Source organism: Pavona decussata, unplaced genomic scaffold (genome assembly GCF_977016875.1).
Source record: "Pavona decussata unplaced genomic scaffold, jaPavDecu1.1 SCAFFOLD_254, whole genome shotgun sequence".
In the NCBI taxonomy this organism is placed as follows: Eukaryota; Metazoa; Cnidaria; class Anthozoa; order Scleractinia; family Agariciidae; genus Pavona; species Pavona decussata.
The window spans coordinates 6,510,367-6,532,011 of record NW_028145657.1 but is presented as its reverse complement, the minus strand read 5'-3'; the positions used below and the strand labels follow the sequence as shown (position 1 = coordinate 6,532,011).

Sequence of the window (21,645 nt, the reverse complement as noted above, 5' to 3'; positions counted from 1 at the left end):
GAACGCTAGCCTGCGAACGCAGATGTATTTCCGGCTGTCGCTTCCCTCCGCCATCCGGAAACACGTCTGCGTTCGCAGGCAAATATTTGAACGCACCCTAAATTTAAAACAGAAAGTAACACGAAATTGTAATAGCACAAATTGTAATAGTTACTGTATTTTCAAGGGCCTTTATGAAGAATATTAGATATTTAACAATTATTCCATGAGCGCGCGTTAGATATGAGATGGTAAATAGCCAACGAGGCGCGAAGCGCCGAGTTGGCTATAACCAATCTCATATCCAACAAGCGCGAATGGAATAATTGTTTCATTAAATTCTCCGCGTTTGGGTTTTGCTGTTGAAGTTAACAGAATTTTATTTTAAGTAAAAATTTTTTTTAACGACCGTATGTTGAGGCAACTTCCGACCAAAGCGCGCGAAACTTAATGATCACATGACACGGGCAGCTCCAGTTGCAAACAGTTGAATGAAAAATCGAAAGCGAAGAAGATCGGACACAGTCGGACATCTCAAATTGAAGAAACGTTTAATGTACGAGTTACCACCTTTCTGAGGCAAGCATTCAAGTGCTTTTGAAGTTCCAGCTCATCGAGAAGCGTAATAGTTGTGCACATTTGAGCAAATGTTTTGCTGTGTGGTGCCGAGCGAACGAAGAGATCAAGGACGGCTTTTTTTACGCTGAACTGAATTCCTCGCAGACGTTTTAAAACACTTAAGGCAAGTCCAAGCGTACGAGGTACAACCTCACTGAGCCAAGCATTCAGTGCAAGTTTTTAAACTTCAAGCTTATCGAGAAGCGTAAGAGCTGTGCACGTTTGTGCAAATGTTTTGCTGAGTGGTGCCGAGCGACGGAAACGAACATTATGGCCGACGCTCGTACGGATTTCATAGATGAACTTTTGTAACTGGAGTCCTCGTAAATGCGTAGAAACAATAAAGGCAAGTATCAAGCTCTTCTTGAGAAATTTCTTCGATCGGTTTTAACCTCTTACCGCCAGGATTTGCAAGCCATCCTGAAATTTTTAAGCATTGTTTGGTATTTCTTCCTGTTCTTTTTTTTTCTACATTTTTCCCAAGAAACTTTCTCTTCCCGCCGAAAAAAAATTTAGCTTAGCGACACCTGGGGCATCCGTTTTCCATGTAAGGTCAAACTACGGTATATGAGCTGACAACCGGGATTTAGTGAACCAATCAGAACGCTAGAAATGCAATATCCGAGGCTGAGAATTTAATAATTCTATATATCTATATATTGCAAGGATTATCATCTCGAAGCAAGTACTGCAGAGGTGTCTGAGTACTGAATGAACCCACCTCTCTCTAGTCTGCCTCGCAGCCGTTCTGTGTCTCGCCACGCAACGAGCGTTGCGAGGGAGGCAAAACTCTCCCTGGGGTGAACAGAAAGCTGACAAGGCCGAGAAGTCGCATAACAATGGGCAACCAGATAAACAAAATGACAAAGATAAACACCCCAACAGTCGATCTTTGAGGGAGTCGTCTGCATTTCATAAACCCCTATTAAAAAGTAATTGAACTTTAACTGCAGCACGGCTTAAATTTATATCATAACTACCACTAGAACTGAGTAAACCAAGGGAGACAGCTTGATTTTTTTTTTCATAATATTTTGGACACCGCAAACCACCCATTGCACATGTTGTGTCCCTACCCACTCAAATGCCAATATACTGTAATATAAGGGCCACTGAAAATTAGCATATTAATTTTGTGTTATTACATTTCGCGTTACTTGTTACTCGGGACGCCTGTGTCAGACCGCGTCTAGGTTTCGGTCGCCTATCGTTTCTTCATTTATCTTAGTCACAAATTCTCATATTTATCTATTTGTAAACGTGGATTAGACTCTCATCTCCCCTAAAAGAATATCTTTGCCCTCTAATTGTCTTCAGCAAACACTGACCAATCCGGAATGGATAATTTGGGCGTATATTTGTAGGTCTTGTACGCGTTTTCTTTTTACATGTAAGCTTACAGGAAAATAGCACCTGTTCGCTTTTTACACGTAAATAAATGCTTATCTGAATAAATTTTTTATTAAGGAAAGCTTTTAGCCTGTTTTTCTTTATTGAGCAATCCAATTCGATACAATGGAGTGGCTGTGCAATATTATATTTGCTTGCATTTTGTTCAATGTTTTCACCAAATATTTCAAATCAAAGCACTTTCTCATCTAAGTATTCAAGAGAGCCTTCCATGTCTGTCATCCAAATGCCAAGTGAAAACTACTTCTATCCAACAGTTCACCAATGATTGCCTTTGGTTATTTATTTGTACGTATAAACAGCTTGTAACACTGCTCATTCAGATATAATGCTTGCATCGACCAAAATAGCCAGCGTGAACGCCTCCAGGCGTCTTTTGATATTACATTCTGTGCCAGGTTATTACATTTCGCCTTGCTATTACATTTTGCGTCAAAAGTTATTACATTTTCCGTTACTATTAATAACTTTTTGTCCCAGTTATTACATTTTGTGGTGTAACTTCCAAAGTAGAACCTCGGCCAAACTGTTGAAACAATCTCTTTCAATGCCCTTTCAGATTTCACTGTAAAATTTTCTCTCGTGAAAAGCCTAGTTCGACCCTCTTCACTTCTCACATGCAGTTGTTGGCAGTCCGTGGAGTGGCCCTGGCGAACTGTTCATCCTTAGTGCCAGGATCGGATGTGTAAATTACTTAACTGGAACAAAATTGAGCATTGAAGAAAAAAGTTGATTCGTTTTCGGCAGTAATTCAGACTGAACGCGATCATGGAAAGCTAGTGAATGTTTTTGAAGACTGTAAGCTAATGGATTCTGGGAACTATCGGAACAAATTTTCAATAGAATAAGCGATAAAAGTGAACATGTAAATTACTTATTGGCTAATCGCGATGTTGCCATGCGGAAAAATATCTTGTTTTAATTCCATCGCTTTCTTGTTTTTTATAGCCTATAGATCTTGTAAGCTTGCACTGATATATTTTTATTTTTTACCACGTGATTGTAATAATTTTGTAAAAAGTTTTTTTTTTATTTTTTGTTAGAGATATCCTGAATGTGATATAATAAAGTTATGTTATGTTATCTTATCTTATCTGGAAGCCACAACATGATAAAGTGTCAAATGACCACAATTGGGAACTAAAGCTGCAATAACGAATGTGTGAAAACAATAGGCCATTTCCGAGTTGCTGTGAACCTCATTATGAAAGCGAGGCTAAGTGCAAAATTTTTATTATGAAAATTAGTTTTCATTCATGTGCAAACAAAACTAATTTTCATATGAAAAGCTTTTGCACTTAGCCTCGCTTTCATAAAGAAGTTCACAGCAACTCGGAAATTGCCTATTGTTATGGACCTTACTCCAAAATGGCTTCCATTTTAATAGTCTTTTGTTGGTATTCAAGTTAGCCCTTCGTACCTCGTTCGTAAGCTCAAAAATCAAAAGAAAATTTTACCTTGAGCGAGGCAAGAAGGGCTAATTTGAATGCAAGCAAGAGCATTAAAACGGAAGCCATTTTGGAAGAAGCTTTATAGACTCCGTCTCGAACAAACTACAATTACACAGGACCGCAAAGACTGATTCTTAATGCAGTTTATTTAGAAAACTTTGCGATATACGTGTATCCTGCATGTTAATAACATGTGAATAGCTCATTTCATAGTTGTATGCTAAGTGACCTGGCCTTGGATTGTAAGCGAGGCTGTGAGTGACCTCGTTTTGATACAAAACCTCTCTACTTTTCATATGTAGATCATGCTGTTCTTATGCTGACTAGTTTGCATTTACGTATGAAAAGTAGTGAGGTTTGTATCAAAAAAAGGTCACCCCAGCCTCGCTTCCAACCCAAGGCCAGGTCACTAAGCACACAACTGTAAAATTTGCCTATTCTTATGAAATCTTTCGGTGTCCGTGACTTTAACTTCACGTGGGAGACTGGAACAGACAGTTCATTAGCTCAGATACCACGTGAACATTAAGACTGTTTCCCAGCAGGCGATACTGTTGTTTGACTGACACAGACGGCGGGAAGCCTGAAACAAATACAACAGGGAACTGGTCATAATAAGTGTGTTTGTAGAGAGCCCACCTTGTCTGGGGTAGGGGGTTATCGAAGACACCACCTATCTCATAAACATTACCAATAAAATATTACTGGCTTTAAAACTTGAGTTGACACAGAAATATTCAGCTAGCAAGAGTCAGCATTGCTAGATAAACATGAAAATTGAGGTTTGAATCTCATTGTCATTTTTTAATGCTGGATAGAGGGGTAGCTATGCAATAAAGACACCATCTTTTGAGGTTGAGGGAGGGGAGCTGCAAGCAGAGGCCACCATCTATTTTGGGGTTTGGTGGGTCCAGTTTGAGTATAGTAGTTTTGACCACTTCCCTAACAAACTAAAGGCTTTCAAACCTTGACAAAAGGAGAATCTTCCCTGAATGTCATTGTTGCCATTTTGCCTCATTAGTAGAAATATCAAACAACAAGCAACGGACAAAAGAACATCAATCAGTGTTAATATTAGTGTGATATCCTGAATACTCTGAGAGACTTAAGCTTTCAAATACTGTGAAATTTATAAAGAATCTAAGGCTGGGTGTACATTCTTTGTATATATCTCGACACTTAACAAAAAAAAAACAAAACAAAAAAAAGACTATTTAGCATACCACGCTCAAACTTTCCGAAAGTACCAAGTTTGTTAAGCTCTTACAATTTATGATGTGCATTTATATGTACTTTTAGCCATTAAAATCCACTAATACACCCGCCTTTCATCGTTGCCGGCTGCTAGGGTTAGACCAGGGGTGTTTACAGTGGACCGATTCGCCGTCACGACCCGGCCGCTAACACATGAACCTATACCAACTTTTTCATTTCATTGTTTTTGGCAAACTCTGTTACTCTCTCTGCCGCCTCTGTCGTTTGGTATAGAGTCACGCTTTTACCTCTGGAAGGGCCTTCTATTGCCTTGACGAATCGTGGAATACATGAAAGAATAGCATTCATGAGGCATTTAGGAAATTTACCACTCCACATAGATAAGATTCTAGTCCATCATAGGATTTCGTTGTCGTTGTTTATGTTGTTGTTGTTGTTGTTTTTCTTCTTCTTCTATAATTTAAACGATAACAACCGCTCACTTATTTATTTGATTTATTTAACACAGGGAGTGCTTGCGCAATCTCCGTAGCAAGAGACTCATGATAAAATGCTTGGTGAGAATCCAAACTGAATTGGAATTTGGAAAGAGAGTGATAATGTAAGGCAGAGCTTTTGCCTGGAGACAACACGACACAGAGACGAATATTCAAACCACCTTCACAACAGTCTGACGCGTTATAAGACGGATTAAGACTCTTATACATAGAAAAATTGTTCTCGTATAAATGCAACAGTGGTCATCATTGTTTTAGATAAAATGCATAGGCGGATCCCAACTCCCGATAACCTTGAATTTTACTGTTTTCTACGCAAAGTGCAGCCAAACAGGTTAAGATCCTAACTTACAAAATTCCTCAGGAAAGCCGTGTAGATTAGCAACCTCGCGTGGAGTGAAGTACCTCAACTTCAACACGGACAGCAACTGGGACTTGTGTTTGTCGTCCGTAAGATCTCTGTATGTATTAAAGATTTCTGTGTCCTGAAAAGAGGAAAAGATATAAAAATCAACCATCTGGTAGCTTCCATGCACATGACAAATGAGAGAATTTTCAGCTATGGTGTCGGGGAGGCTTTTATTTGAAATGAATTCGCCGTGAAAAGTTCCCATATTTCGCTCCAGTTTTACTTTGGCCGAGTTGGATCGCTAAGTTATTTGAGTACGTCGATCAAAACATGAAGAGGATACAAAACTGCTGAGGAGCTGAGAAGCGGAGTGGATAGAGCGGGATTGTCCCTTATTTTTCCAAGTGACAGTAAAGCGGGCAAACCACGCGCATAGGGAACTTAAGCGAGGACGGCAACGCCAACGAAAACGTCACTTGAAATATAACTTCATTTTATATGTGCTACTTCGCGATTATTTCAACTTGCTCAACTTGTACAAAAACAGCGAACTATCCAGGAACGAAATTGGTAGGAGTGGCGTTCGAGTTAAGATAGAGAATGAAAAATTCACCGTCGTGTGCTCACGTTCTTCACAAAACCTAGAATTTGGTCAGTACACGTTGATGTTTTGCAGAGGACGGCCAAGAAATGTACCACAATTTAAAACAAACGTGCAGAGCGATCGTCTTTGCTCATTAAACCTATTGTTTTGCGGCGTTGTTCCCTATTATCTTTGGTAATTGCGTTGATCAAGGATGACGCTAATAACCAAAGAGGGCAAGACGAAAGGAACCCCCTCCCCTCTCCCCTCATTTTAGTGGTTTGAGCCCAGAACCAGGCAAAGAGTTATCCTTTAAGGGCGTTCATAAAAGTTACTCAAGCGCCTGCAAGCTAACGAGCGTTTGTGATAAGCATAGATGAACACATCGTATTGGAATATTATTGACGTTTTTGTAACGGGAAGGGGCGATTCTTGACAAGGAAACAATGCTACAAGCCTTGCATCTCTACTGCAAATGTACGTAAATGCATCATATTGAAATAGCAAGTGCGTATCTTACATCAATATCCGCCATCTTGAGCACAGAGCCAGTTCCCTCGGCATAATGGCCATATCTACACGAGGAAAACATATAAGAAATAGACGAGTTCAAAGTGTGAATGAAACTTGAACGGAATTAGGTGAGTTCTCACTTACTCAAAAAGTAGGACCTGAAGTATTTCATATTGTAATTATTTTCACACGACCCCACAAGCTCTGAGCTTTAAACCCTATCGTGTTTTTAAAAATAAAGGATATGTATGTATGTATATATGTATGCATGCATGCATGCATGCATGCATGTATGTATGTATGTATGTATGTATGTATGTATGTATGTATGTATGTATGTATGTATGTATGTATGTATGTATGTATGTATGTATGTATGTATGTATGTATGTATGTATGTATGTATGTATGTATGTATGTATGTATGTATGTATGTATGTATGTATGTAAGTTTTTATAGTGAGGGAAAAATCACTTACGCTTTTGTGAAGCAGCACGAACGCTCAGAATGGATAGTCACAATGTCTGAAGAATGGGAAAGGACAACAAAAATAGATGAATTTACATAAAGATAAACTGCATGTTACAGTGTTTAATTTTAAGTGTATATGACAATTTTTTTCTTCCTCGCGTTCGAGGCGAATAAAAGTGTCAAATTTCACTTCCGGTTGGGTATGATACCGCTCAAGACGGGAGACTGGGGATGGTAGGGCTGTGACGTCAATACAGAAAGGTTAACCTTCTCGCGATTTCTCTCAGTATTCCTCAGTTGTTTTCGTGTGCACAGGAAGAAAACTGTGTGGACGAAAGCATGAATGGGATTGTTTAATACTCAAAATGAAGCAACTGAGGAATAGAGAAAGTTTTGCTTTTCTCATTTAACTTATTGCGACAGCGACATGATATTTCAGTTCTTTTGTTCATTGTTCGTAGTCACGCGCTATGACGTGGACGGATGTCTGAATTTGGGCCCATCCGAAATCACTACCACGTGCAATTGGCAGACCACTCGACTCGCGTTGGTGTTCTACGTTTTGCTGTGCTACACCGTGCTGACGAGAGCCAACCAGCTCGAAACAGCTGCCCACGGTTGCCGCATTCTGTTGATTCTCGGTTTGGTCTCTATCATGTCGCTGTCGTATTAAGTTTTCTACACAGTCCGATCAGCCTTGCAGAAATTTCAGTCATTTATATTTTCGGCTGATTAGATCTTTCACAGATCCTGCGTATATGTGCAGCATTTTCGTTGCGCGGTTCCTTGCAGATTGTTTGCTTTGACCCTACTATCCCCAGTCTTCTGTCTTGTGCGGTATTGTGGACAGAAGTGAAATTTGACGCTTTTATACGCCTCAAACGAGGGGAGGAAAATTGATAAGGAATTTCTGTTTCCGATTTTCAAACGAGAACAACATTTACATTTGACCAAGAAAATAAAAAAAATAAAAATCTGTCATATACACCTTTAAGCTTCTGTTCAATTCCTGTAACACTGATTTCGTCATAGCACTCGGCATGCATGTCATAAACAACTTTCCATTTTTTTTTAAACAAAAATTACCATCAGTAACACGACCAAATCAACTCGTACTTTTGTCTTAAGTTTCCTGCCTAAGATGAGATTAAAAGGTAAAAAAAAAAAAGGATTAAAATTGAGACAGTGATAGGGTAAAAAGTGCTTTTCAAAAACGCGATAAGTTGATACGTACATGTACACGCCTGTACTTACGAAAAGCTCACCTAAAACAAGGGCAAATTTGCTCAAGACTTTATCAGGCAACAAAAACTCCTCAAAGTAATTGTCATCTTTGTTCTTTTCCAGATAGTCAACAATTCGTCCTCCGCAGGTTGTAAGTTTACAATGTTCAGTAACAGACCAATTCAAAGAGTCTTGCACACGTGGATTCTTGCCACTCCTAAGCTGCACGCATTTCAAGCAAAGAGAATTGTGTTCTTCCCTGTCGATGCTATCTATACTGCTTTCTACCAATGGCGACTGGTCTTTCTTTGTTGTTTCATTTGTTTTCCTTCCCGACTTTAGTGCGGATGTGTGATCAGTTCCATTTTGAGCGCTTTGGCTCAAGTTCCGACCTGCTGCCGAAAAACAAGGAAGGCTGTCCATGATCTATCAAAGAAACAAACAAAGAGAGATTTTGATCGCGATATTGATTATTATAAATTGTAAAGGAAGTCAGTTTTCTTGTCAGAAGAAAGTTGTAACGTTAACCAAGAAGCGAATAATTAAAATTTAGGCTCGGCTCAAACGCCAAACAGCTGTAACTCTACAGTTTGTCTATTTATAACAAGTGGCAAGCTTTGCAAAAAGGTGAGACGCCTTAGCAAACAACTGCGTACCACTGTACCTGGGCACGGTGCATGAAAGATTTCAGTTATCACATCAGAAAAAAAAAAAAACAAACTGTTGAACTTTTCAAGATTCTCAAAAAATGGAAAACTGACTTGTTTTAATTAGGTTCAGTTGAGAAACCAACTCAAGAAGGTTACATGGAAACTTAAACTGGCTTTCCAGCGTCCACCCAAGAATTCACAGTATTGTCCTGTCGCCATGTAAGCCCACGAATGAAGTGGCCAAAGTTTTGCGCATCACACAGGAACCACCATTTGATAATGACCAAAAATAATAAAATAAAAAATAACCCATCCTTGTGTCAATTACCTATCCGACACCTGTCTTGCTGCTTAGATGAACATAAAGTGATGGGTTTACACTGAAAATTCAATAGGGAGTTAAAAGGAGCTACTACGGCGACGGCAACAAGAACGTCACAAAACAATAGGATTTCCAGTGATTAGAAAAACAAGGGCCCTGCTTACGTGCGTTTCAAATTTTGGTACACTTCGTCGCCGTAGAACAAGGTGAAATGACCAAATTCAAGGTTTTGTGCAGAACGTGAACAACGTGAAATGACCAAATTCAAGGTTTGTGCAGAGTGTGAGTACATGATGGTACACTTTTCATTCTCTGAGTAGTTTCTTAGTGTTGCGGATCACCAAATGACGTCATATTTCTGTAGTAGTGTTGTTCCGATGTTGTTCCATTTTTGACTTAATTATCTGAGGCTCTAGGTGGTTTACTGACAAACCGACAAATTCTGTCGGTTTTGTCAGTACCGACAAACCGACAGTTTTTGACTTAATTATCCGAGGCTCTAGGTGACTTTACTGACAAACCAACAAACCGACAAATTTTATCCGTTTGTCAGTACAAAATTGGTCGGTTTGTCGGTTTGTCAGTAAAGTCACCTAGTGCCTTGGATAATTATGTCAAAACTGTCGGTTTGTTGGTTTGTCAGTAAAGCCACCTAGAGCCTCGAATAATTAAGTCAAAAACTGTCGGTTTGTCGGTACTGACAAACCGACAAATTTTTTCAGTTGTCCGTTTGTCAGTACAGTAAAGCCACCTAGGGTCTCGAACAATCAAGTCAAAAACTGTTGACTTGAGTGACTACAGTGGTGACATATCGGAACAACACTACTACAGAAATATGACGTCATTTGGTGATCCGCAACACCAAGAAACTACCTCTCTGTCTCAACTTGAACGCCGTTCCCAAATGTTCTGTCACTGAAAGTCAGCCCACATTATACACGTTGAATGAATTGGAATAATCGCGAAGTAGTACAAATAGCAAGGACTTATATTTTCAAGTGACCTTTTCTTTGCCGTTGCCGTTATGGTTTCATAAAGTCTGAGGTTAATACGAAACAGATCATCAAAATAATGTCCAAACGAAGACGCAGGGCCGTTGTCGACAAAACTGAATTGCAACTCAGTGCGCAACTATATTTACCTCATCACGAGTTGAAAAGCAAAATTGAAGCGGCTTCTTCTTAGCCAGAAGGTAGTACCTCAATCGGGAATTGGGGACTCCAAACTAAACACAGGGAAAAAGCCAACCGTTATATACAAGACTTTGTTTTACAACGTCAACAACAACAACAACAACAACAACAACAATCTTTATTATTCGTGCACAGAAATTATACAGTTTTACATTAATACAAGAAAGAAAAATTACTAAAGAAGAGGGCACAGCCACTTAGGAATAGCAAGCTAATCGAGCTAGGTGGCTGGGCCAAGCGGAAAAATTTGGAAATACCCTACATTAAAATAGAACTAAGGACACGATTTACCATTCACACAAACGCGCACACACAAAAATAACAATAAACAAGGGGAAGTGCACACGCAAATACTGGAAAATAAAGTACATCATTGAGCCAGTCAGTAGTTGGAGATAACAAACCAACCACAATATATGATTCCAGAACCTATTCAATTACAGCGCATTCGCGCAAGTGCCATTTTCGACTAAAACCCGAAATGTGATCCAAACTTGCACATTTTTTTCCCTGAGATGTGGACTTTCAAGGATTTGGAGACGGCAAACGACAAGTACAAAAGCCTTGGCTGGCGTTGTTACTGCGACTACATACATGTATGCCAGATAAGGTGTCTCCTACCCAGACCTCTCTCTGACTGTGCAAATTAGAGCGCAAAGGAACGTGGGAAGGAGATAGAAGGCTGTTTTACATGTTCCCGTAGTGCCTCGCGCTCATTCAAATGGTAAGGGCCAGCGGAGGAAGCAGCTTCATATGGGTACATTTGAGGCATATTTTGATTTGTGCGGAGAGAGAGAGAGGAGGGGGGAGGAAGAGGAGGGGCAAAATAGTAGTTGTCCTCCTCTTATAAAATATTTCAGTTTGATTTCTTACACTGACGTGTCGCAATTTTTTAAAACTTATATGCAACGTGGTTATATGTGAAATACACACACACATTTCTCATTAGAAAGTTTCCAACTAAAATAACAGACCTCCCTAAACATTTCCCACTAACTACTTCATGTTTGATAAGAGTGATGTCATGGAGGCGATGACAAGCGGCATCCCTCATTATATTGCCAAACAGTACGTAAGGCCGGAATGACAAACCAACAAGCAAAGTTATGTGGGCTAAGCTTAAACAAATATGGAGACAAATATAAAATGCACTTAGAAACATTGCAATCATATAAGAATTCATATCTTAACCCTCTAAGCCCTAACACTGATCAGCATCAAATTTCTCCTTGTAATATTGAGGCTTATTCAACCCCTGAGGTTATGAGAATTAAGGATATGATCACCCAAGGCGAATTTTCTTGATATATTTTTAATTGAACTTTTCACCCCACTACACTGATGTACTTATGCAAGACAAGTATGGGGACAAGATAGGAGAATTTGTTCTTTGATATTGGGGTTATGAAGTCTGGTTCAATGGGCCTTATCACGGTTTTTGACGCCATTTTGATGAGTAGGGAAACACATCTTGAAATAACAGCATCTGTGTGGAATTCTGATGTCAAATAATTTTCATAAAACATCACTTCTGAAACATTCGTGAATTGGAAAATTTAGGCACTTTGCAAAGGATTTTACAGAAAATAACTGAGGAATGTAGCCGTGCTAGAAAGCATCTACAGTGTAGTCGCGTTTTGGCATTTTTTATACATAATTTTGTCTGTATAGCAAACCAGCCGTGAACTGTTACCAAAAAAGTTCAAAACACGACTGGATGCTTCCTGGCACAGCTACATTTTTTTTCTTAAAATCCTTTCCTAGTATCAAAAGTTTCCAATTCATGAATTTTTCAGAAGCGATTATTTGACATTAGATTTCCATAGATACAAACACTGTTATTTAAAGACGTGTTTGCTTCCTCGTCAAAATTGCATCGAAAACCATGATAAGGGCTATTGCTGGCAAGCAAACCAAAAGAAATCAACTACAATTTGTACTACATGTAACATACCTGAGTCGGAGAGAGTAAAAATTCCTGCGAAAGAAGAGGAAATGTTGATTTACATCTATTAAAGCCAGGGGAACAAAGTAAAAATGCTTTCTCTGTTATCTTCAGTATCTATAATTGTACCAGGAAGAGGCCTGTGTTGGGGGCATCAGTACATGTACTGCTGGCCAGTTAGCACCTTAATATTTACTAGACATTTCCAACAAATAAAATATGCACAGTAAAAGAAACGGAACTTACAGTAAGTTAATCTACATCACACATGACCAGTAATAATTTTTGAAATTTGAATGGAGTTTTGAAATTTATGGTGTACATGTCTGTTTTTAACATTGTCGGCAAGATTTCAGAATTTCCCTAGTAGTTTATTGACGGTATAAAGCTATGAATTTTTCTTTATATTACATCATAAAAAATAAAGTATCAATAACATTGTTTCACAAGTATTTTGATTTTTTTTTTCAGTTAATGCACCTTTCCAGAGAATTAAATCTTCAAGATTCCATTCAAATGCTGGACATTACAAAGAGTAATTTGAATGTTGAATTTCATTTCAGAAATAACATCTGGTCACGCGTGACGTAGACTGACTGCCATACTCAGAATATTACTTAACTACCTGATAACTGTAACCACAAGATGCTAGTGTTTCCACAAAATGTTCTCTGAAGAGAGAAAAAGTAAAACTTTTTGACAATAAATAAATGTAAATCAGTAGAGACACAACATAACAAAAGAGTGGGCTTGTAGCATATAAAACTAAAGAGTTGAAGGCATTAGCGGCCGGCTTTGAAAACGTTATTTGGACACATCCATGCAAAAAAAAATTCAGTTACAGCTGTACATGTTTCTTTAGGCTGCCAAGGAGGCCTGTCACTGAGCAAACCCTTTCATCAGGGGCAGGAGCTGGGGAATAGTATACATGTGTGAAAATTATGAGCAAGAAAAATCTCACACTTTTGGTGTTGTATGCTGTGTTGCAAAGATGGCGACGGTGATGACTGGGAAAACTGACTCGTTGTAATCTCAGGTGACTTTGCAAATACATGTATATACAATCTCTTATCTGGAGTCCTCAGGCTCTTTGGCCTGAAGTTGCGTTTCATAAATTTTTCTCCACCTGTGAAAATTTTAACATTGATAAAAAAAAATGAAAAACCCAACAGAAAATCAGAACAACCGTAGACGTTTTGTACAGCTGTACTCCAAGAAATAAAAACAAAAAGCCAACTACAGGCCAAAAATTGCTTCTAAAATCTTGCTTGTTAGACTACCATGGCTTCATTACCTCATTGAGACAGCATTAAAGTTTGGTAACTATATAAAAATGTTAAATGTAGCTGCCATGTTTTATATTTTAAATTATACCCTATAGGTTTTCTGGACAAACACTTCTGGGCTAAGATTCTCAATTCCTTGAAGACATGAACCAAATACATGCAGAAATGAGGTTACAGTCATACTTAAGTCTAGTTACTTAATAGACTTTTTGTGGTGCAGTACATCCAAGAATGATGACTTTGAAGAAAACATTTATTTCACTCAGTCACATAATTTATGTGTACCTTGTATCTGAAGTTTCAAATCCTTTGACATTTTCCATTAAGATGTAATCAGGTGGCTTTGACAACCTACAGCCAGTAGGTAAAACATGATTTAATAAAAATCTATGTAAAATATTATTTTAAAACTTGTAAGTCTGTATAATTATATAAATTATCATACAATATTGCAGTGACTGTTTCTCTCCCCAAATGATTTGTTGTGGCACAAAAGGTGCAATCATGCAGAAAGGAAATTGGGATGAAAAGTTACTGGCAGGGATAAAATGACAGCTGTTTCGTGACCACACTCACAGGAATTATCAGACCTTTAATTTACTGTTTGAGCAAACTAACACCATTAATTACTGAAAAAAAAAAACCCTAGTGATTTTAACCCTTTCCCGCCCAAGAGTGCCACATGGCACAAGACGCAATTATGAGCTCAGTATTTGGTCAATTTGTGTGAAATTTGCACAACCAAAAGATCTTGGAAAGATCTACAAATTGAAGGCATAAAATCATGCCCCCCTCCTATATGAGACTTGATTTACCACCCCTCAAACTTTTGGATTTTTTTTCCTTTGTACGTTAAGGGTTCAGTTGATATCTTACAACAAGCAATGTACTGAGAGCTGTACATTAAGCTTTTATAGTTTAGGGGGATACCCAGTATATACAACAAATAGGAAAATTTTCAGTGTTTTTTTTCTTTCGTTTTGGACTTTTCTCACTCTAATATGTCACCTCCTGGCATCTCTGTTGGTGTGAAAATACCAGAAAATACCTTTTAAATGGTATATCACATGTGGTCTCCCAGTTCATAGTTAACGATTTAGAAAAATTCAACATTTCCCTCGGGCAATGATATAAATTTAAAATAATTGACTGAATTTAAATTCAATTTAGCATTGATGCATTCCAGAATCAATAATAATATTTTATTAAACAGCACCATAAGTAAATGTCTACTTACTTAGGTAAGAGCTCAAGAATGTGAAGAAAGCTTCTTGTTCTTGGATCTTTGGATGCACCCTGAAGGCCAACCCTATCATAAGAAAAAAATAATAATAAAGAGCTCAACTTTCATGAATGTACAACAGTAGGTCGATAACTGCATGTTTCAAGCTAGGTTGAGTACATATTTATTTTAACAGCTTACAGATTGATCTGTTTGGTTGCTTCAGCTGAACATTTAAGTCACCAAGACTATATACGAGACTGCAAGATCCTTGTTTTCAAATCTGAGACCAAGACTTCATTATTTTCTTTACTTCTTGAGCCACAGACTTCAGCCCAAAACAATCCATACCCGAGAGCTTCTTAGTGCTGGACAATTTTCAGTCGATAATATAAAATTAATGAAGGTTGTCATTTGATTTATCATACAAGTATTCGTCGCAAACAACATAAATAAACTAGAACCTTTCTTTCTTTGCACAACAATTTGTAAGACTGCAAGTCTCAAATATTCAAAATTCAAGACTTTGAGATGGTCCATGTTTAGCGAGGGTGCGATTCTGTGACACTAACTTTAAATTGCAAGAATTCGAGACTCAGTTAAAATTTTTCTGAGACTGGTCATTTTTTATTAGACCATTCTATACTCCTACTGTATGTTTTAGAGAATGGAGTTTTAATCATTCCCTAAATTTATGAGCTGTTGCTGGCTTTACATGACTGTATGAAAATGCTAACTGGCCCTTTTTTCGCACTTTTAATGACATAGTTGCCCCCATGGAAACAACAGGATAAGGTTTTCAGTGTTGCAGAAGTTTAAGGTGAAACGTTAGCTTTTCTTGTTCACAATTTATTCAAAATTCTGAGTCGGTCATGTCTTTCCAAACATAATTACATGTATATTCCACTGAAACAAATCATTGGGTGGCCCTGATACAAATACAGTACCTTGTGAAAGGCTGGCAAGGTGGAGACATGACAAACACATCAGCTGATAAATTATCAATCTCTTGAACTGTCAGACCCTGAAATAAAATAACGCTGTACATTGTTATTTGTATATGATGTATGTAAATTATCATGACCCTGTACACATTTTTATTAATTTATCTTCACCTAACTAAAAAACAGATACAGATCTAATTTTTAATTATTATAAGTAAGTATAAGCATGAATTACATTGAATGCCTACATGTAATTAGTAATAATACCCCTATTATTTGTTTAATAAAGTAATATCCCTCGGTCATATTTTTTCAGTCCTTTACTATAAAAATAACCCAGTTATCATGAACTTGGTTATCTTGCACTCCCCCGTTGCTATGTGTAACTTGAACAATAATTTGCTGTTTTCCTTGACCTTATTTAAGCTAATTTAACCCTGCTGTGATAATGGTGTTGATTCAATGCTGACAGGAGCAGTTGATCTTATGTAATTTAAAGCATGTATGTTGTAGGTTAAAATGAATCCCAGGTTAAAATGATTTCAACCTAGGTTGATTTGTATTTTCCTTTGTTAAGGTTGGGTAATTTACATCTGAAACAAAGGAAAAATTTAATACAAATCAACCTAGGTTGAAATCATTTTAACCTGGGATTCATTTTAACCTACAACATGTACATACAGTACAGTACTGCACTTCCTAGAGTAATGAGAGCGAATTTCGATGAATTTCAAGACATATATCTGGTTTAATTCCATGGTGTCTGATCTGCTTCACTGGCCTTTTAATTTTCAGTGCTTGTAAAGCAACCAGCATGACTGTAACAACAGTGTCTCGGTTCTGAACAGCAATTTTTGCACCAACATCAAGGATTAAGTCAAGTCACAAGTGAATAGTGCTACTTGATTCTGAGGATTCTGAGGACTGTCATTACTTAGTTTGAAAGCTGGCACAGTACTTGACAATGGCAGTGAAACACCTATGTGTACTGTACATTTGTATCTGTTTTCAGCTAAGGTCTTGAACTTCAAAAACAGTTTGCATTAATTACTCAAAAGAGCAATACTTAACCCTCTTAAATTACTCAAACTCACTTCAATATTTTTCTGAAGTAACTCTGTGTCGCCAAAGTTCTGCTCATAGACTCGGTTTGCTGTGGTGTTTATTTCCATAGCTGCAACAACTTTGCCAGGAAAGCTGCATCCTAAATGCAGTGGATAAAATAATTAAGATACCAATAAATAAATATTTGATCAATATTTCATCCGCGCCAAGGTGTTTGTTTAGGCCGTTTATTCTAATTTATGCTTATCTTGTACCTTTCCTTAGTTGCATGCTATTTTACTAGTCTCTTGCAAGAAAAAAAATAGGGTTATAAAATAAACTGGGCCCTGCATGGTTGTTCAAACAGTGGATAACTCTATCCAGAGGATAAATGGCTATCCAATAGACAAAATGTTAACTCCAACCAATACATTTTGGATAGTGTCTTATGCGTGGATAAAATTATCTGCCCTTTGAACCACTGGGGTCAGGATGTTACATATCATTAATAATAATATTATTATTATCAATATGTAACATCCTGTGATAGTAGATAAAAATTGATCATTGTCAATAAAAGTTCATATTAACCAGTAGATGTGCATGTAACCAATTGACAAAAAATTTAACAGAAATCAATCAAAATTGATCATAACGATTTCATGGGATTATTGAATTTGATGGATTTGTTGTTTGCTGAGACTATTCATGTGCACATGTTCATTTCGTGATTTATTTAATAACTGTACGTTCCCAATGTATACATGTAATGTCCTTTTACAAACGCTCCATTGACCCTTTTCTAAAGAAAAAGAGAAACAATTTTAGAGAATCTTAGTTTTTGCAAAAGCAAAATCTAAGCCTTTGGTTAATAAAAATGAAATGCATGGGTCTTGGATAATTAGGTCTTCAGTCCTAGTTTTGGGGGTCAACATTACCCAGAGAATGGATGCCATCTGATGAAACTTTTGTATGGCAGAATAAACTATTACACAGGATCTACATGTACATTCGCTTTCTACGGTTTCTGAAGCCTAAATTGTCAACAAAGTCAACTTTTTCCCCCCATACAACCTTGACGAACTTGGCAGGCGGTAACTGTTCCCAGCTGTGACAGAAACAAATTAAAACCCGATGAAAACAGTGAAAAATGGGCTAAAATGCTGCCTTAGCATATTGTTTCTTCTCGGAATTCTGACAGGTGGGTGTATTCGTAAATAAACCAGCTTTCTTTTGAGTCAAATTTGGTTGCAAAGAGGCAAAGAAGTCAAGAGTTCAAAGCGATTTTACAGAGTGCATTCAAACTGTTTTGTGGAAAAAGTGCTCCCCTTGTCAAAATGTAATATAATCAGCAAAGCTCAGATCCGCTTGTGCACAAAACAGCTCAGCACAATTAGTCTATGTAGTGCTGTAGTGTATCTCAAATTGGATGCAAATGCACGTGCAAAAGAAATCACAAGGAGCAAGCAAAGTTAGCTGATAATTTAATCTTTTTTCTCGACTTTTGTGGTTCTCCTGTGGTCGTACTACAGTACAGTCAAACACTTGATATAATGCTCAACAGCGGTGAACAAACAAACACAGACAGAAGAAACACAAGATGATCGACAAGCATTCAGTGTGGCTTGATCACCACTTTTACTGTAAATTGCAATGCCCATTGAAATCAACAATGACCTTTTCCACAACGGAAAAAAAACAATAAGGCTAGCTTATACATCTCTGATGACACAGATGCTTATGCTTGTATGATACGCACATGCACGTACATGTGTCATCAGCGTGTTTGTCAATACTACAGTAGCATGCATATATCATATACACACATTATACGCATGTTACTCATGTATTTTGGTTCGATTATCTTTGAGCTGCACTGTATATCAGCGTTCAGACCAGAATTTTCTCGCTTTCAAAGTGTTATGTATGACTGCTGTTTGTTATGAGGAAGGAGTCGATTGTATAATGCATATTAAATGATTATGAATGTATGAAAGATATATTTAAGCTTATATAACTAGTTCAAAAGGGCCAAAGGACGGACAACTTCCAGTTCAAAACAATAAAAAACTTTTAATAAAAACGTTTTGGTCGTATGACCTTCATCAGTTGCAGCAACTGGAACAATTCTGTTGTTTTCTTATCAGAGCTGTAAATTTACAATTTAGTTAAAAAACATATAAAAAGACTGTTAAAAATCCTAAAGGTATTATGTAACCTCCTAATTAAAAGGAAAATAAAAACAACTAGCACTAACTGGAATCTTTTCATTTTTTTTGGAATTGATTGATAATTACACTGATGTTGGTATTTGTAACAAAATTCTTAAATTAGAGCCCTTGAGCTTGATCGTTTCCTTATTCACAGTGTATCACAGTATAACAGGGGCCCACAATTGAGAAAGAGGGCCCCTGGACTGGTTTTCGTTGTGAAAGCTTGATTAGCCACAATAAGCCGATACCACTACTTTTGTTTTGAAAGAGCTGAGACTAGACCGGAGCAGGTGCCAGTGATAAGAATCGACAAAGAATTTCAGGAGAGACTTGAAAAACTGTTTAACACAGTGCATTTCATAGGAAAGGAAAAGCTCGCCATGACAAAATTTTCAAATTTGTGCATTCTTCAGGAGAAAAATGGCTTATAAACATTGGCCAACACTACAGAAATCCTACGGCATGCAAGGCTTTCATTTCCGCGATTGCAGATCATGAGAGAAACAAAATTCAGCGTGATTCCAGCTACTCTTTGTAAGAAGTAGGAAATTGATCACAAGTTGTTAGGTCTATTTTGTTGTTGTTACGAACTATAGCTTTGATTAGTTTGATATTTCTTCTTGGTCCGTAACGCCACATACAAACGTTTACCGGTTAGGCAAGCTTAGTACATATCCTAAATTCCCAACCCATGATGTACGGGGTTATTTACCACGGTAAACTAAACACATGTCTAAAGGATAGCAATCTTAATCAGTAATCGTAGTACTAACACTTTTATTGAACTTGTAAATAATGTGACAGAATTCTTAGTACGTGTAACTATACTGGTTATTGTTTTGGTAGTAAATTTACTAATAAAACATTTTGAATCATTTTTTGGACGAGTGGATGTTGTGTTCTGGAAAGTACATGTCCGATGGACGAGTGAAATGAAAGAAAAGTTTTTTGCCCTGTAACTGGGAGGATCTTTCTTCTATTATAATGTATAATGTATAATGTATATTGGTGTATGTATGGGGGCCTTAGGGAAACATCTTCTAATTTATTGCACATACCTTTCAAAGCAAAGTGCATTCCACCAATCCCACTGTAAAATTCGACAACACCAAGTATTTTGTCCGCCATCTTGATGTTACTCGTATGTCTAAGTAGCCAGGCCTTCTGCGCTCGCTTGCGCTGCTGGTCTCATTCCAGTCGCTTTCGACTTTTTCCTTCCGGCCAGTGCATCGTCCACTGACTTGATGTCCCTGGATCCTTCCTGGCTAGAACGAACAGCCGAGCATTCTCTACAAAATTTGAAGAAGAGATCCTTCGTTTGAACGTCTGCGTTAGAAGACTATTCGAGAACTCCCTTGGCAGCAGAGTCTTGGCACGCGCACGCGGTTGAGGCGCATAATTGCTGAAGAGAAACCGGAAACCAAGTAGGAAAAATCGAAAACCACATCAGATACCAAATCCGAAAAACCGCTTGTATTTTGGCCGTAAACCAAAAACCAAATGCTAAGAAAGGAAAAACCGCATACCACCACAGACACCAAAACCGAAAACCCGAAGTTTTTAGGTGCACTGACTGAAATATAGTGTCCTTCGCAGCCGCTGGGGCCCCCACGCGTGGGGACGGGGAGCCTGGAGTGACTCCGACCCCAGCGGCTGCGGGGCAAAACCGGGAAAACCGAAAATACGCGCAACGCCCCCCTCAAGGAATTGTGGGCTCGCATGTACGTAATCGGTTGCCAGGAAACGTAGCTACTGTTTTCGTAATGCAGGGTTAGAGCGTATGACATTTCCGTTTTCGAATGTATTATGTTACATTGTGCACGTGCTCCATCGCTTTTCGTTGCATCGAACCCGGTTTGCAGGTTGATATTGGCTAGCCTGTTCCAGGCTCCTAGAGAGACGCGCGAAGGAGAGGGCGAGAGGACGTCTCTCTAGGAGCCTGGAACAGGCTAGATATTGGCTAGTTTTGCCGTTTAGAAAAAGGAAGAATTTGATACGGTATATAATTGTATGGGTATTTACAAATTTTCAACACACAAAATATATTCTTTTCAAAACTCCGCCGGCGGGTTTATTCTTAAAATATTCTAATTTTTGCCTCGATATTCTTATAAAATAAATTCTTATATAAAAAAAAAAGGAGTGTAAGGGCGCTTATTTTAACAAAAAAATGAAACACATTCAAAGCGGGGAGCTTGTTGGAAAGAGGGCGCTTACTGAAAATCGAATTATTACGGTAACTTTATCCAGTGGATAAACTGCTTTCCCCGTGGATAAAGTGTATTAGTTGGAGTACATTTTATCCACCGGATAGTGATTTATCCGCTGTAAAAAAATATTCAATCTTTGAACAACCGGGCCAGGTCTATACATAAACAAGATCAAGTCAACCATGGTTGCTCAGCACGACTCATTGAGCCTTTTTTATTTATTTATTTATTTTTATTTTATTATTATTATTATTATTATTATTATTATTATTATTATTATTATTATTATTATTATTATTATTATT

At 37.8% G+C, this 21,645-nt stretch overlaps 1 protein-coding gene across 2 annotated transcripts; it reads right to left on the bottom strand.

Annotated features, from left to right (window-relative positions):
- Positions 1 to 3,586: 3,586 nt before the first annotated feature.
- Positions 3,587 to 20,713, bottom strand: LOC146456834 (tRNA (cytosine(38)-C(5))-methyltransferase-like). Of its 2 annotated transcripts, XM_085092877.1 has the most exons (13): positions 20,189 to 20,707; positions 16,968 to 17,077; positions 15,877 to 15,953; positions 14,945 to 15,016; positions 13,993 to 14,058; positions 13,047 to 13,092; positions 12,431 to 12,454; positions 10,425 to 10,508; positions 8,353 to 8,737; positions 7,095 to 7,140; positions 6,623 to 6,677; positions 5,523 to 5,655; positions 3,587 to 4,041 (listed from the first exon to the last, which is right to left on the bottom strand). In XM_085092877.1, exons 1-13 carry the CDS (start codon positions 20,256 to 20,258, stop codon positions 3,932 to 3,934), a joined length of 1,278 nt encoding a protein of 425 aa, XP_084949003.1. In that variant the 5' UTR covers positions 20,259 to 20,707; the 3' UTR covers positions 3,587 to 3,931. The 2 variants fall into 2 exon arrangements, 1 of the variants encoding a protein (XP_084949003.1); XR_014858744.1 differs by lacking the exon at positions 6,623 to 6,677 and having other exon boundaries at positions 20,189 to 20,713.
- Positions 20,714 to 21,645: the final 932 nt, after the last annotated feature.